Genomic DNA, 14,270 nt, shown 5'->3' on the forward strand with positions numbered 1-14,270 from the left:
CAAGACGGCGTATTTCTCTCATTCTATTGAGTTTTTCCCACCGCTAGAAAGACGTCGTGGTCGCAAACCATCTCTCGTCCCGCGCGGCGGCTCCCAGGGCGCTTTCCGTCGATGGTTCGGTGCCTCCATCGGCTTGACGGCTGCCACGCACGTCGCTCCACTCACTTTTTTGGCAGCTTTCTTGCAATCTCCCCAGCCTCTTGGCAGCTCGACGGACGTGCTTCATTCCCCAATCCAACTGCAAACAAAGTGAAGTTCAAAGTTGCCGGGAGGATGAAAAAGGCAACCAAGGCCTTGAGCAACAAAGAAACCAAGCCAGAGTTTCCGAAATTTAGTGAACTTCTGCACGCAGCTTCGCATTCTTCCGAAGACCTCGACATCATCGACTCGTGGTCGTCAAGTTCGGACACGGACGAGCACGATGCGGAAGAGTCCAACACGGCAAAAATGTGCCGCTACTCGAGATGCTCGAACGCAGCACGTAGTCGTGGACTGTGTCCGGCACATGGAGGAGGAACACGTTGCCGTATCCAAGGCTGCGTGAAGCATGTTGTCTCTGGAGGTCTGTGTGTGGCTCACGGTGGCAGTCGTCGTTGCCGTGGCTCGCCTAGTTGCTCTAGTACTGCTGTGAGTCGAGGACTGTGTGTGCAACACGGTGGCGGACGCAAATGCAGTCACGAAGGTTGCAACAAGCACGTGGCTTCTGGTGGCTTGTGTCGAACTCATGGAGGAGGACGACGTTGCCAAGTGCAGGACTGTATGAGTAGTGCTCAAAGTCGAGGACTTTGCTACGTCCATGGCGGAGGAGGACGTTGCCAACGTGACGGATGTGGCTCTAGTGCCAAGAAAGGAGGCTTCTGTATCGCACACGGTGGAGGACATCGCTGTCAAGTGGACGGTTGTACCAGTAGTGCTGTGAGTGGCGCTCGATGTCGTGCACATGGTGGTGGACGTCGATGCGCAGTGGACGGTTGTGCGAGTAGTGCGAAAACTGGCGGTCGCTGTATTGCACATGGCGGTGGCAAACGTTGTACCGTGAGTGGATGTACCAGTAGTGCTCAGCGTCTTGGACTGTGCAAGGCTCATGGCGGTGGACGTCGATGTGTTGTTCAAGACTGTGCCAATAGTGCTGTGAGTCGTGGTCGCTGTATTGCTCATGGAGGAGGTAAGCGATGTGTCTTTGAAGGTTGCACGACTACGGCTCGTAAAGGAGGCTTCTGCTTTGCACACGGTGGGAGATCTACAACTAGCAAGAGTAAGATGACGTCTCCAGTCGCTGCCAAGGCTCGTACGTGGTCTGCAGCTCACTCTCCGATTCCAGACCTCAGCTTGCCTCCACGTAGACTACTGCCTCCGATTAACACAATGTTGATCGCTAATCGCCCCGGTATCCTTCGCCGTAGTACACCGATCCCACCAATCCGAGCGCCAATTATCTCGTTCCAGAAAGACGAAGCGAGTCGTGAAGCTTTGCCAGTGGCTAGTTGGCAACTGAGAGCTGCAGACCAGACGACGTATCAGCGCACACCGCAAACACCGACGTCGTCCACGCGTGCTGGTTACTCGTGGCAACGACTTCAAGAGACGATCCGTCGTGAATCTCGTGTCCACGGCCTCACAAATGAAGACGAGGAATCTGCATATGAAGACAAAGTCGCTTGCAAAGTGGACGACCACGAGGTGCAGGACAGTGATGGCGCCTTTTACCGGACTCGAAGCCGTGGCCCAATAGCCTAAACAAACGTTGAAGTGACGAATTTCATGTAGTGCGTAAATTTTAAGAAACAAAAAGCAAATAACAACAATTTGCTTTTTTATCTTCTACAAAAAGCAAGCAATTTAGGTAAAAAGCTGCTCCTGGATGAGTCCAGCGGCAAGTTCATCTTCAGACGGGTCGTCAGCCTGGCACAAGTCGTCAAGGCCTAGTCGACCGCCCTCGTCGAACTGGCGCAGCAAGAACTGCTTGCGCTCCGAGTCGTGGCTGCGATAGACCGAGACGTCTCCCTCGTCCAAAATCTCGTCCTGCAAAATTTCTTCCAGTACGTCCTCTAGCGTCACGATACCCAGCAACGTGTGCATATCTCCACTCTGGTATTTAACGCAATGATGGCACAGTCTTGTGAGTAGAAAGTCTAAGCGTACGCAGCTCCCCTCTTCACTTACCGCATCTGTTGTCTGGGGTTGTTTGACTAAAACTAAGTGCGCACTCTCCGATTTAAAGGTATCAAGAAGTGCGCTCAGTCTGCAGTCCGGGTTTACAGAACGCGTCGCTCGGCCGAAGATCTGGAAGAAGCTTGCGAGGAGAGTTTTATCCTAACGATAAAAAGCTTTAGTAATTAGTCTATAACAGCATTTGAAGTTATCTCTCACCTTTGGATCCACAAAGATGAGGTCTTTGACGTGGATAGTCCCCGTGATGTCGCTGACGGAAGTGCCATGAACGAGAATGCGCGAAAAACCGCTCGCGAGAATGTTGTGAATGAGTTCTCGATCCAGGACGGCAGATATCGGGGCCATGAAGAGTTGGTCCACAGGGGTCATGACACTCCGCACAGTCTTGTTTCCAAAGGTCATGGCACCCCGAATAATGCTGCTTTCGTCCTTGTCGATCATCTCTTGTTTCTCGTGGATGTCGATGATCTCAGCCAACTTGAGTGATGACTTTTTTGTTAGAAATACTCTCAAAAACTCAAACCAATTGTGTACCTGTCGTCTAGTGAAGACTGTGCCAATGTCTTCTCCCAACGTCGCGCCCAGAGCCAAACTCACAGGCTTCGCAAAAATGTAGAAGAGAGCAATCAAGATACGTACGAGCGGGACCACCTTGCCACCGATCACTGTAGCAAGCATTCGGTTAGTAATAGTACGAGCGTGAAGCTTCCATTGCCTTGCTACCTAGAGCATATCTGGAACAAAGGGCTTGCGGGACAATCTCCCCGAAGATTAAGATAAGGATTGTCGATGCAATGAACCCGAACAAGCCTGCACATGAAGAATGTCAATTATACACACAGTATTATAGCAAAAGCGCGGCCCTACCGCTCGTGAGGTCGGCGGTAATGATGGACGTAAGTACGTTCACGGAAACGTTGCCCAACAGTAGCGTCGTGAGCAGCAGGTTGCCGTTGCGACGCAGCGGAATGACCTTCTTGGCAGCCTCGCTATTTATGCGTTCCGTCTCGGTCGCGTGTTCATCCTCGCCCGCAGCCACGACGATCTCCAGGCCGATGAGGTCGAGGGACATGAGGCCAAGCCCCAAGCCAGCGAACATGGCTGAGAGCGCCAGCAGTACCACTAGAACACTCACCTGCAACGCGATGTCCTCGCTGATGAGCTCCGCCTTTTCCTCGCCTTCAAGTCCTCCGCCATTAGCCGCCACCGATTTCAATTGTACTGCTACGAGCAAGCCAAGGCCGCGGGTCTGTTGCCACTTCCTACTGTCTCCTAACATCTTCCCCTACTGACTTCAACTGCGAGTCAGAATGCTCTATGAATATTTTAAAAGATTTATATTTGAATCATTCAGTCGATAGAATTATTCTTCACCGTCAACATCTTCATCAAGCTCTTTGTCTAGCTGCGCCACTAGCTGCTCACATCGGTTTGCTCGCTCTGAGTCACTGTCATCGTCGCTATCTCCCACGTTATTACTACATGTAGAACGTTTGAAGACTTACTTGCCACATAATCCAACACTACCAACTAGTCTACATAAAACTTAAGCATCCTACCCTGATAACTCTTTTCCCTACGAGATCAACACACTGGAGCTTCTGCGAAGCAGCCTCTCTCCACGAGCACTCGCCAGCCAGGCTCCTACATCGGCAGCACTCGGACGTAACTTTGGGTTACGTGACACGCACGCTGCGATCAAGTGCGTGATAGGCAGCGGACAGTCCGCCGAGAGCTGGGGGCGAAGTCCGTCGTGGAGAATACGCCGCATCAAGCGCAGTGGATGTTGCACCAGTCGCTCGGAGAGAGAAGCGGGGTCGTGGTACGGCAACGTGCACGTGTCCAGCTCGCTGAGAAGGACACCCAGCGAGTAAATGTCCACTTTCTCCGTGTACTCCTCGCCCAGCAGCAACTCCGGCGCCGTCCACGACAACGTGCCCGCTGCTGCGGTCGCTGTGAGGTTCGTTTCGTCGTCGCTACCGCTGCATTTACGTCGACTGATGCCAAAGTCGCACAGTTTGGCGTCCAAAGAAGACGAGAGCAACACGTTGCGAGACTTGACATCCCGATGCAAGACCATGGGCGTCAACGCGTGCAAATAGGCCAACGCACTCGTCACCGCCTGAGCGATGGCCAGTTTCTGCTTGGTCCATGTGAAGTGGTTCGAAGGTACCGAGTGGATCAACCCGCCAGCAAACGAACCCGAGGACGTCGCTGCAACAGCCACAGCCTCGTCCACTTGCGGTAACATTCCAGTGACGGAGCTTGAGCGTCTTGCGATTGTGTTACCGGAGCTGACTGGAGCTGTTGACGACGAATTACGGACGCGTTGCTGCGCTAGGAAGTGCTGCAAGTCGCCTCCTTCCATGAACTCCTGCACCATGACCACGTGCTCCAGCATGTTCCACGCAATACCGTTGAGCGTCACAATGTGCGGGTGTTTCAACTGCGCCATGAGGTAGATCTCGGCCAGGAACATCTCCATCTCATGTAACAATCGTCGCTTTTCTGGCACCAATTGTTTCAGTGCCACCTGTTTGTTACTGTGCAGAGCCAGCCAGATCTCACCCGTCGCACCTCGAGACAGTGGCTTTACTAGTTGCAACTCGGCCATAGGGACCCGTAGACGACGGATCTTGCGGTGCGACTCGAACAGACGGAAGCTCCGAATGGCCATCTCGTTCTTCCGAGCTGTAGCGTCATCGGATGGTCTTTCCTTCTCCTTGTCTTGTACAGACGTGTCTGTATCGGTCTGTAGAGGATCCATGCGTGCAGTAGAAGCCAAAGGGTCGAAGGCAGACGCAGACAACCCGATCGTCGCGTCAAAGTGCTCGAACGCTGCAGCATTCTGGACGCCTTCGTCATAGCTCAAGGACGTCTGAGGGTCTCGGATCGATGGCCGAGACGTGTACGCGCTGTCGTCACTGTCTAGACTTGAAGACGACGAGTAGGACGAGGAGCGATCCTGTCGACTTGTCTCCGTAGTTTGAGGCCCTTTACCTTTACGTTTAGGCACGAGGAAGGCCTCCACGGCTCCGTTGTCAAATAAATGGCGGTTCTCACGCATAAACAAGTCGACTTCTCGTCGTGCTTCGTCACGTAAGGCTGACTTGTAGCGGTAGACTGCCACCGTACCAAATGTTAGGAAAGTGACGATACACAGAGGAACTAGCAGCCACGTCTGGTCCTGTTTGTGGTCTGCAGCGTATTTAATGAGCCACGCAGACGCCACGTCACCAGGTTGTGGCGTGCAGAACTTGGACTGGTTTACGAGATTGTACGGCGCGCAAGGGATCACCATTGCAGGGGTCAGTGGACACTGCGTGTAAGCCACTTCAAAGGCCGTGGTGTGCAGTGCGAAGATCAGATTGGGCTGCCCGTCCGGGTCCACGTAGGCGTGACGTTGCACTGTCACTTCTGGTTGAGTATCGGCCTCTCCGCCGTCTCCCCAGACTGCCGCATATGCAGGTGCCGAGATGTCTTCAGCTGCATCTACAGCGCATTGGACTGCTCTCGAGAGCTGCGAGGCCTTGCAGTCGAGTGACCGATGGAAGGTTGTCCCGTCTGGTAGTATGCACTCTCTCAGTTGGCAACCAGCGCGCTCGAAGGCCTTGGGAGGCACCACCAACTCTGCCATAGAGCGACCGCATCGTGTATAGACTTTGGCTAGCGTGTGTGTGGGCGTCAAGACGTAGCCAGCGTCCCAGAGGAAGGCTCGCTGTAGAAGACCAGGTAAGTCGCCCCATGAGAGCGAATTCGTACTGAGCTGCTGCTGTATAGAGCTGGGTAGAGCATCTCCACTGACATCCGAGAGCTGCGCGGTGTCGTCCAGCTCCGTGTTGAGAACGTAGTACTGTTGAGCGAAGTCGGAGTGCAGCCCTGTGAATTCGAAGTTCGTCTCTATGGGCACGTCAATGGAGGACGTGGGCTGAATTATTGCGGATGCCTGCAGCGCGAACAGTGCCGCTAGCAGCGACATCGCCGCACGCGGTACAAATTGTTCTGTCGTAAAGGAGAGGCGATTGGACGGAAATGACAGATTTGGGAAGCATTTGGACCTATCATTGGTGAAAATAAACTTACATTCGACGTCAACTTGTTTTTTGCTTCTTAAATTTACGTCTTAAAAATTCAAAACATTTTAAGACAAGTACTTTTAGATTTTCCTTTGCATCGTTCTCCACATCTCTATTTGAATACTTAGCACTACTGAGCTACTGAATGGAGCAATACGACCACGTCGACCGTCTGAGTTCACGTTGACGAGCGAGCATCGACTCCTGCGTGGCTACATCCAAGTGGTTGCGGCCTCTGGTGAATCGTCGAAGTCGGATCTCGTTATCCTCGCGCACCTTGTCCAGCTCATCGGGATTCTCCTTCAAATACTTCTGCAATTGCGCCAAAGCCTTCTCCGTCTCAGTCTGTCCTTGTGTCTCGTAATCCGTCTTGGAGATCAAGCTACTGTGACGACCAGGCTGCTCGAAATGGTACCAGAAGTACGCGATCGTTGCAATAATCTCGAACACACGCGTGAGCGACACCACAAGGATCAATAACAGCGAGGCTTCTGTCGACGATGTGCTGTAAAACAGCAACGTCATGCCCAGAATCGTCAAAGAGCGCGAGATAATAAGCTGGAAACTCGTCAGAGGAGGCAGTTCGTCGTCCAAGTAGCCAATCTCTTCGATCTCTTCTTCATCTTGTGGCTCAGTCTCCGATTTTGCCGACGCTCCCCACTGATACCACCACACCAAGACGCATCCAAAGAAAGCGAAGAAGGCGAAGTATATCTTGCCTAGATGAGGGATTCCGAACAGAACCTCACGGTTCCACAGATACACGAGGTACGAGATAGCCCACGCTCCGAGCCGATACAAGTTCGGCATGATCACGAAGCCCGTCACTGGAACTGCCACTGTAGCCACGGATGCTAGCGACGAGACCAGCTGCGCTCCTGGCAACATATTGGTCGTATTCCGAGCTTGACGCTGGAAGAGATAGACTGCAAGAAGCGCCGAGAACAACACACCCATTGTGGCACCCAGCAAGTAGTGGAAGGAGCGCGAACGCGAGAGCCATTCCGATAGATAAAAGAACAGCAGACCCAAGAAGAAATTCTGCGCATACACCCACGACAAATCTGCAGCACATACAATATTAATAAGCATATGACAACGTGATCGACTTGTCAGCAACGTACATGTGTAGAAGGTCAAGTCAAAGCTGAAGTTTGGAGTCGCTGTCGAGATGAACGGCTGCGGAGGACCCGTCACAGTGATGCAAGGAGCGTGGTACGGACTGAGTTCCAGCATGCATGTGTCTTCGTCTGCTACTTCTCTGCACTCGAGCGGACAGCCACCCACACAGTTCTCACATACCAGCTTGGCTGTATAATACATTTCAAACGTCAGTAAAAATGCGAATGTTAAATTTCACATTAAGGTCAGCAACGTACACGCAACGAAGAGGAAGTTTTCAACTGCGTTGACCACATAAGTGGGCACATATTGCTCAAGTCCCGGCGTTAGCAGCGCTGCCTTTAGGACACTGCGACATAGCAGTCCTGGAGTGCTGATATAGTGGATAACACACGGCAGTAAGAGCTTTTGTACAATTGAATCTCCATATAATAGCAGTAAAACCTACCGTGCGAACGTGTAGCTCAACTGGTTGACCTTGGGACTCTCCACGACGACACGCAGCTCGCTCCACGCCCAGAAAACTGGTCGGAGCGGCCAGGCGACGCTCTGTAAGTACCACAAGGTGGCGTTGGTCATGTTATACAGTGCGTTGGCCTCTCGCGACTGGCCCAGCGTTTGAATCAGCGCTGGTTGCAGTGTACTGCACCCCGTATACACCTCAGCTGTCAGTTCTGTGGCAGTTATGGCAATGTATCCGACCCATTTCACCTGTTCAACGGGTCCATGCGGATATGCAGCGTCGAATTATCGTAGAAGCAGAAGCTCTGTTGCTGTCCCCACTCGCGCACATCGCCCGAGCCCGTGACGCCCTCGTCCAGCCATCGAAAGCGTCTGCGGTCGGCCTCGGAGGCAACGTTCTCATCTGGTTGGAGCAATAAGTTGGATACCAAGGAAAAGAAAGTGGACAGAAGAAGACGTACGGCTTGGCTTGGAGTGGGGATCTGCGACCGCCTGAGAGCAGAGCAGCACCACCACTAGCAGCATCCAGGTGGAGTGCGCCATCGCGTTAACGTCACTTGTCTTTTCAAACGCTAATTCGCGAATCAGCGTTGGGGTTGATGGAGAGGATAGTGTGGGGTACACAATGCGAACTTTCCGGGAATAAGTTAAATATGATGTGGAAACAAACGGTAATTTACTCGAGCACGTGTAGTTTATTTTTCTTGGAAACGTGAATGCAGCAATTTCTATCGCCTTTGCTTCGACAGTGAATTAACTTTATTGCAGGGTCGTACATGTTTTCTCGGCTCACTCAACCTGAGGTTATCGTCGCATACATGCATCCAGAATGCCCCACCGACATTCAATTATGCCATGGATTCCATGGACTCCATCTCAGGCAGCGCACCTTCTACTGTAGTTACAATAGATCGCTCAAACATCTTAGCAAAAAGTACTGCAGCCTGTCAATGACAGTCTTCGTTATCAAAGTCGCCTATTAATACATCGCGTGTACTTCTGTATTGCTGACATCACTATGCAATAACAGGGAGCGAATCCGTAAAAGTCATTGCTTATATTGATAGATAGAGAGAAGCAGTGAACGATATCTCCGGATCAGATGCCAATGCTTAATCGTAGTCGAAGGTTTGGGTGCTGTGCTTGAGCTTCCTCTAGAGCGAGGCGATTGGCGGCAGCCTCAGAATTGTCGCTCTTGTCACTGCTTGCCGACGCGTAAGTCACGGTGCCGTAGCCATTGTTGCCTGACTTGACTTGAATGGACGAATGATCATTATCTGTTGCCTGAACACGTCCTCTTCCGTAACTATCGGTACTTGTCGTCGCAGCACCTCCATTAAGTGTTGCCACCGCTAGAAGCGTGGTCGCGCACCACCACCCGGCTCGCATTCTAATATCTCGTCACGTGAGGCTTCTCGTCTTCAAAGTTTGCCACCTGCTTGTCCTGTTGGTGCTGGGAGCGAAAATGAGTGCCGCTCACCTATTCGGTGGAAGGGCAGTCGTCTACGGAGCCGAAGATGTGATGGGAACCAAGTTGCATTGCAACCCACCAGGATTCAGTGAGGTCGGAATTGTACACTGGCTGCGTGGTGCAGAGATGCAGATAAGACCGCCAGCACCATTTGCTTGGCGCTCCGATACAGCGACGACACTTGAATTTTTAAATGCAAAGGCACGACTGATATGCACTCATGAGATGTCATAATCCTTTCACTGCGCATTCCATATCACCAAAATCATGTTCGTTGAAGCAATCTAATTTATGACCTATGATTTATCATAACCCATCTCGAAAGCATGTCTTATCCGAGGACTAGAAGACACTCTTGTGCTTCTTCTGCTCGTGTTCAATGCTCTCGAACTTAGCAGCGCGCGCAATAAATAGCACCATCTCGATGACCATCATAACGATGGCACCACCTAGTCCAGCGACAATTCTCTGCAATGCACCAACAAGAGCTAAGCATCCGCCAATACTATGCCGCAACACCTCAACACTTAAGCCTCAAGACTCACCGTCGTCTCGTTATCTGTGAGGTTCCGAGCCACAAAGTACACGGCAATGAAGGCCGTAACCCGGGCTATAACCATGTTAGCGCCAATTGAAAGATGCTGACGCACACTCGTATTGTGGTGCGTTAACTCCTTTGCCGCCGTCTGCGTCTTGACATTACGGACCATGCTGCCGTACCGCATCTCTTCGTCCAGACGCAGGAGCTTTTGGCGGCGCTTAGCCAGGTACTTGGCTCTCTTCTCTTTATCCTTCTCATTCCCCTCTTGCTCTGTAGCGACAACACGCGCTTGAACTCCTCGTCCTTGGCGTAGTAGCGAAACCAGAGTCGGCGTTGACGGGTCAGAGGCGCGTAACTTGCTTAACAGACTCGACACTTGCCGCAATTCACTCGTCGTTAGTATATTCTCCTTCTTGCTCAACATTTTCTTCACACCTGATCGGTTAAGCTGCTTAGCATCCAAGTGCGTTGCCAGAAACACGCGCAGAGCGCCAGCTCCTTCGCCATGGAGCTCCACACTGACAGGCATCTTGAACTAGCGTTAGTTCGTAACTGATAAGATCGAAGGCTTATCCGTAAATTTAAAACCCTTCTATTTGGACTATTGCTGACCTCTCCAATGACATATTGTGGCCATTTCGAGTATTACCGTCTCAGATGCTGCCGCGTCAGCCGCGTCCAGGGAGGCTTGATGCCTTGCTACACAGTCCACAGAGCTCTTCAATTGCTGTAATTAAGCATGCATATACCTGTGTGTTTCTTCTTTCAATTGCACTGCTTTTCGTCTCCAGCAACGCTGCACAAGCCGAGAGTCAAGCTCGAGACGCTGTCAGTAAACTCTCGCATTACAACGGGCTGCATACGCTCTCCGGGGCCAGTTATCGCGCCTTCAAGAACCGTCTGAAGCGGCAAATGCGTGGAGAAAAATGTCTACGCTATCACGTGGCTGGTACGTGGTGGCACTACGAGTGGTGCTTCGATCGCCACGTGCGGCAGTTCCATCCTCTCCCCAAGGGCGAAAATACGAAGGAGAATAGCATAATGCTGGGAGTATTTAACCCACAAAAACCTGAGCCATTGCGGGTCTTAGCCGTGGACAATCTGGCCAGACTCGCAGACCCAGACCGGATGGGTTATATGGCTCACCAGCGATACAACTCGGGCGATTTCTGCGAAGCACGAGAGGCTCGTCGCTCTGTGAAGCTCCAAGTTAAATGCTGTGCACTCCATGATAACGAGACTTACGTAGACTCAGTGGATGAAAAAGCGCCGTGTGATTACGAGATGAACGTGTGTTCGCCCGTGGCTTGTGGGCTGATGCAGAGAGACCAGTTTGTCCTTACAGCACCAACATCCATGGAAGAGGACGAACGCAAAGCACTGACTAAGACAGTGAGAGACATGTTCTATCACGCGTACAATGGTTACTTGACACACGCCTTCCCACAGGATGATCTACTGCCACTTTCGTGTAAAGGAGGGGAGTTTGAGCTCGGACGACTGCCGATGCTTACGCTGATCGATACATTGGATACCTTAGCGTTGCTGCAAGACGCGACGGAGTTCAGAAGAGCAGTAGGACTGGTGGTGGAGAACGCAGACTTTGATTTAGACACGGAGGTCTCTGTCTTTGAGACGACAATCCGAATGCTCGGAGGCCTGTTATCAGCTCATCTCTTCGCAGTGAATACACAGTTAAAGTTGTATCCAGACGGTGATTATGACGACGCTCTGCTGAGGCTTGCTGTGGATCTGGGCGACCGTCTGATGCCTGCGTTTGACACCGTTACGGGGATTCCATACGGCACTGTGAACTTGAAATATGGTGTACCCAAGGGAGAAACGCCAATTGCTTCGACTGCTGGTGCTGGATCGCTCTCAGTGGAGTTTACCATGTTGAGTGTACTGACTGGCGAGCCCAGATACGCTACTGCGTCACGAGGAGCGGTACGTGCGCTCTTCCAGCGTCGGTCGAAACTTGGATTGCTTGGGAAACATATCAACACGAAGACTGGCGAGTGGACAGAGACCTCGTCAGGTCCAGGATCCAATTCAGATAGCTTTTACGAGTATCTGATGAAGATGTACGAGCTGTTTGGCGACCGTGAGGCCTTGGAGATGTTCGCGCAAGTTTATCCGGCGGTGCTGGTTCATAACAAACATGGAGACTGGTACACCGATGTGTCCATGTATACAGGTTGCCATCATCACAGTGGGAGCTCAGCTATCATCTTTGAAAGCCTGGCCTCTTTCTGGCCAGGGATGCAAGTTGCTGCGGGGGATTTACAGGTTGCAGCGGAGTCAATGAACGCCTTTTATCGGGTATGGAGAGACTATGGATTTCTCTCGGAGCAGTTCAATGTTGGGGATTGGAAGCCTGTCAAGTCACGAGGTGGCGGTGGAGCGCGGTATCCTCTTCGTCCAGAGCTCATTGAGTCGACTTTTTACATGCACGAAGCCACCAACGACTCGTCCTGGTTGCGTGCTGGAGCTCACGTGGTTCATTCGCTGCAGAAATACACCAAGACGTCGTGTGGCTATGCGAGTATCGCTGATGTCGAGTCCAAGAAACAAGAAGACTTGATGCCTTCGTTCTTTCTCTCGGAGACGTGCAAGTATCTCTATCTGCTGTTCAACACCACCCATTTCTTCCGTCAAGGCAACTACGTGATGACCACAGAGGCACATCCACTACCGATCCTTCCGACGAAGCTCGTTGAGCCGATTTTACGAGCATCCGACGCTAGCAGTGACGTTTTAAACCACAATCGGTACTCACCGGACCGTGTTATGCAGTGCCGAGTACCCAAGTTTTACGATCTCGTCGACTATTCGATTCATTACGAAGGCAAAGTCGTGGCTCGTACCTCGCGTTGTGTGCCACCAGCGCCATCACCCGCTAAGCTACTGAAGGCGTCCAAGGCGGTGGCTGAGAAACTGGCAGCAGCATCTACCGAGACAAGTTCTCTGTCTGATATCGAGAAGATTGCAATGGCTGCTTCAGATAACGCCAAACCAACGACAACTAAAGAGAAGAAGTCAGATACTGGCAGTGTAACGTCGGATGTGCTTCAGGAATGGCTCCCATCGTTGCAGAAGAAGCTCCAAACAATCGGTGGCAAGAATTTCGACAACATGTGGCTTGAGAAGCTGCTGGAAGAGAGCTCTGCCACATCGAAAAAGCAGCCAGTGAGTGAACAAGGGGGGCAAGCTGTGCAGTATTTGTATGGTGGCAACCAGCTCGGTGAGTTCCGCGTTGAGCAACTTCCTGGCAGCGTGCGTGTAACTCGAGAAGAAACCGGTGACTGGATCGAAGCATCGGGAGTCCATGACGCTAACCACATGATTGTCGGCTTGGGATTTAACGATGGCTCGGACGGAGACGCTGGAGCTGATTCGTACACTTTCGATGAACCAAAAAGTGACAAGATACATGTAGAGCAAGGAGACGATTACCAGCCTCCGTTTATGGCGTGGAACTACGTGTACAAGGTGAACGAGGACTTGACGTTACCCATGGATCAGCGCTGTTCACTTCGTGTTCAAGTTGGCTACACACCGTATCCTGGCGAGCTGCAACACAATCCACACGAGGCTAAGGGCAAACCGAACGTGTGGCTCACTGTACCTTGTGTAGGTGCTGGTTTCGGTGTCACAAGTACATTCAAGGCATCTCGTGCGTTCCCTCATAGCGAACTGGTTCTGGCTGACCCTTTCGATGCCTGTAGCGACGTGTCGAACTTAACTGAAGAACATGTCCGAGGGAAGATTGTACTCGTCGTGCGAGGCGAATGTTTCTTCGAAAAGAAAGCACGGAATGCGGCACACTGGGGCGCTGCAGGTGTCATCGTTGTGAACACAGAAGATGACGATCTCGTGATGGTTATGGGAGGGCTGGAAGAGAACAGTGAGGAAGCTATCGATGAGCCATTGGATATACCTGTCGTGATGGTACCTCAGCGTCTTGGTGAGTGGTTGGAGACTCGCTTGGCTAAAACAGAGGCATCGTCCTTGTCTCCTGTCAAGGTTAGCATCGAGTTGACTATACGACACCACGATGGCAATACCGACATGACTCGAAGAAGACCACGAGGAATCCACGGAGACGGATCGTTCCCTCGAGTGGATGGCAGAGCTAACAACATGAAGATCTACGGTCCATTGTGGGGAATCGAGCTCATCACGATAAGCTCAAGCAAGGAGAAGACTCAAGAACAAGAAGAGTATCAGCAAGAGAGCTTCACTATCGCCGTCATCGGTACTCCACCTTGGCAACATTAGAGAAAGGTGAAGACAAAACTCCATAGAATAGAGCAAGTAATTCACGAAAAAAAAAATGTTTGGCGTTGTCTCGTGTGCTTGATCTCTCTCGTCCAGTACAACAACAACGCAACTTTCTGTCAATCTGCATCCAGTCTCCTTTCTC

The 14,270-nt window shown here is 51.7% G+C and overlaps 5 protein-coding genes across 5 annotated transcripts; 2 read left to right on the plus strand and 3 right to left on the minus strand.

The window, feature by feature from the left end:
* Nucleotides 1-97: 97 nt before the first annotated feature.
* Nucleotides 98-1,343, plus strand: PITG_02262 (uncharacterized protein; the record flags this gene model as incomplete). The annotated part of the gene is made up of 2 exons (XM_002907166.1): nt 98-915; nt 1,329-1,343. 2 exons carry the CDS (start codon nt 112-114, stop codon nt 1,341-1,343), a joined length of 819 nt encoding a protein of 272 aa, XP_002907212.1.
* A 448-nt stretch (nt 1,344-1,791) lies between these two features.
* On the minus strand, nt 1,792-3,451 carry PITG_02263 (metal transporter, putative; the record flags this gene model as incomplete). The annotated part of the gene is made up of 4 exons (XM_002907167.1): nt 1,792-2,088; nt 2,164-2,313; nt 2,371-2,837; nt 3,040-3,451. The coding sequence occupies 4 exons, from the start codon at nt 3,449-3,451 to the stop codon at nt 1,840-1,842; spliced, it is 1,278 nt and encodes a 425-aa protein (XP_002907213.1).
* A 96-nt stretch (nt 3,452-3,547) lies between these two features.
* PITG_02264 (protein kinase, putative) lies at nt 3,548-8,375 on the minus strand (the record flags this gene model as incomplete). Its single annotated transcript, XM_002907168.1, has 7 exons — nt 3,548-6,230; nt 6,409-7,312; nt 7,373-7,558; nt 7,628-7,743; nt 7,819-8,013; nt 8,082-8,235; nt 8,294-8,375. The coding sequence occupies 7 exons, from the start codon at nt 8,373-8,375 to the stop codon at nt 3,749-3,751; spliced, it is 4,119 nt and encodes a 1,372-aa protein (XP_002907214.1).
* Nucleotides 8,376-9,645: 1,270 nt separating this feature from the next.
* On the minus strand, nt 9,646-10,411 carry PITG_02265 (uncharacterized protein; the record flags this gene model as incomplete). Its single annotated transcript, XM_002907169.1, has 2 exons — nt 9,646-9,771; nt 9,849-10,411. The coding sequence occupies 2 exons, from the start codon at nt 10,371-10,373 to the stop codon at nt 9,646-9,648; spliced, it is 651 nt and encodes a 216-aa protein (XP_002907215.1).
* A 345-nt stretch (nt 10,412-10,756) lies between these two features.
* On the plus strand, nt 10,757-13,991 carry PITG_02266 (ER degradation-enhancing alpha-mannosidase-like protein; the record flags this gene model as incomplete). The annotated part of the gene is made up of 2 exons (XM_002907170.1): nt 10,757-13,811; nt 13,927-13,991. The coding sequence occupies 2 exons, from the start codon at nt 10,757-10,759 to the stop codon at nt 13,989-13,991; spliced, it is 3,120 nt and encodes a 1,039-aa protein (XP_002907216.1).
* Nucleotides 13,992-14,270: the final 279 nt, after the last annotated feature.

The sequence above is a fragment of the Phytophthora infestans genome, genomic scaffold, assembly GCF_000142945.1.
Source record: "Phytophthora infestans T30-4 supercont1.3 genomic scaffold, whole genome shotgun sequence".
Classification (NCBI taxonomy): domain Eukaryota; phylum Oomycota; class Peronosporomycetes; order Peronosporales; family Peronosporaceae; genus Phytophthora; species Phytophthora infestans.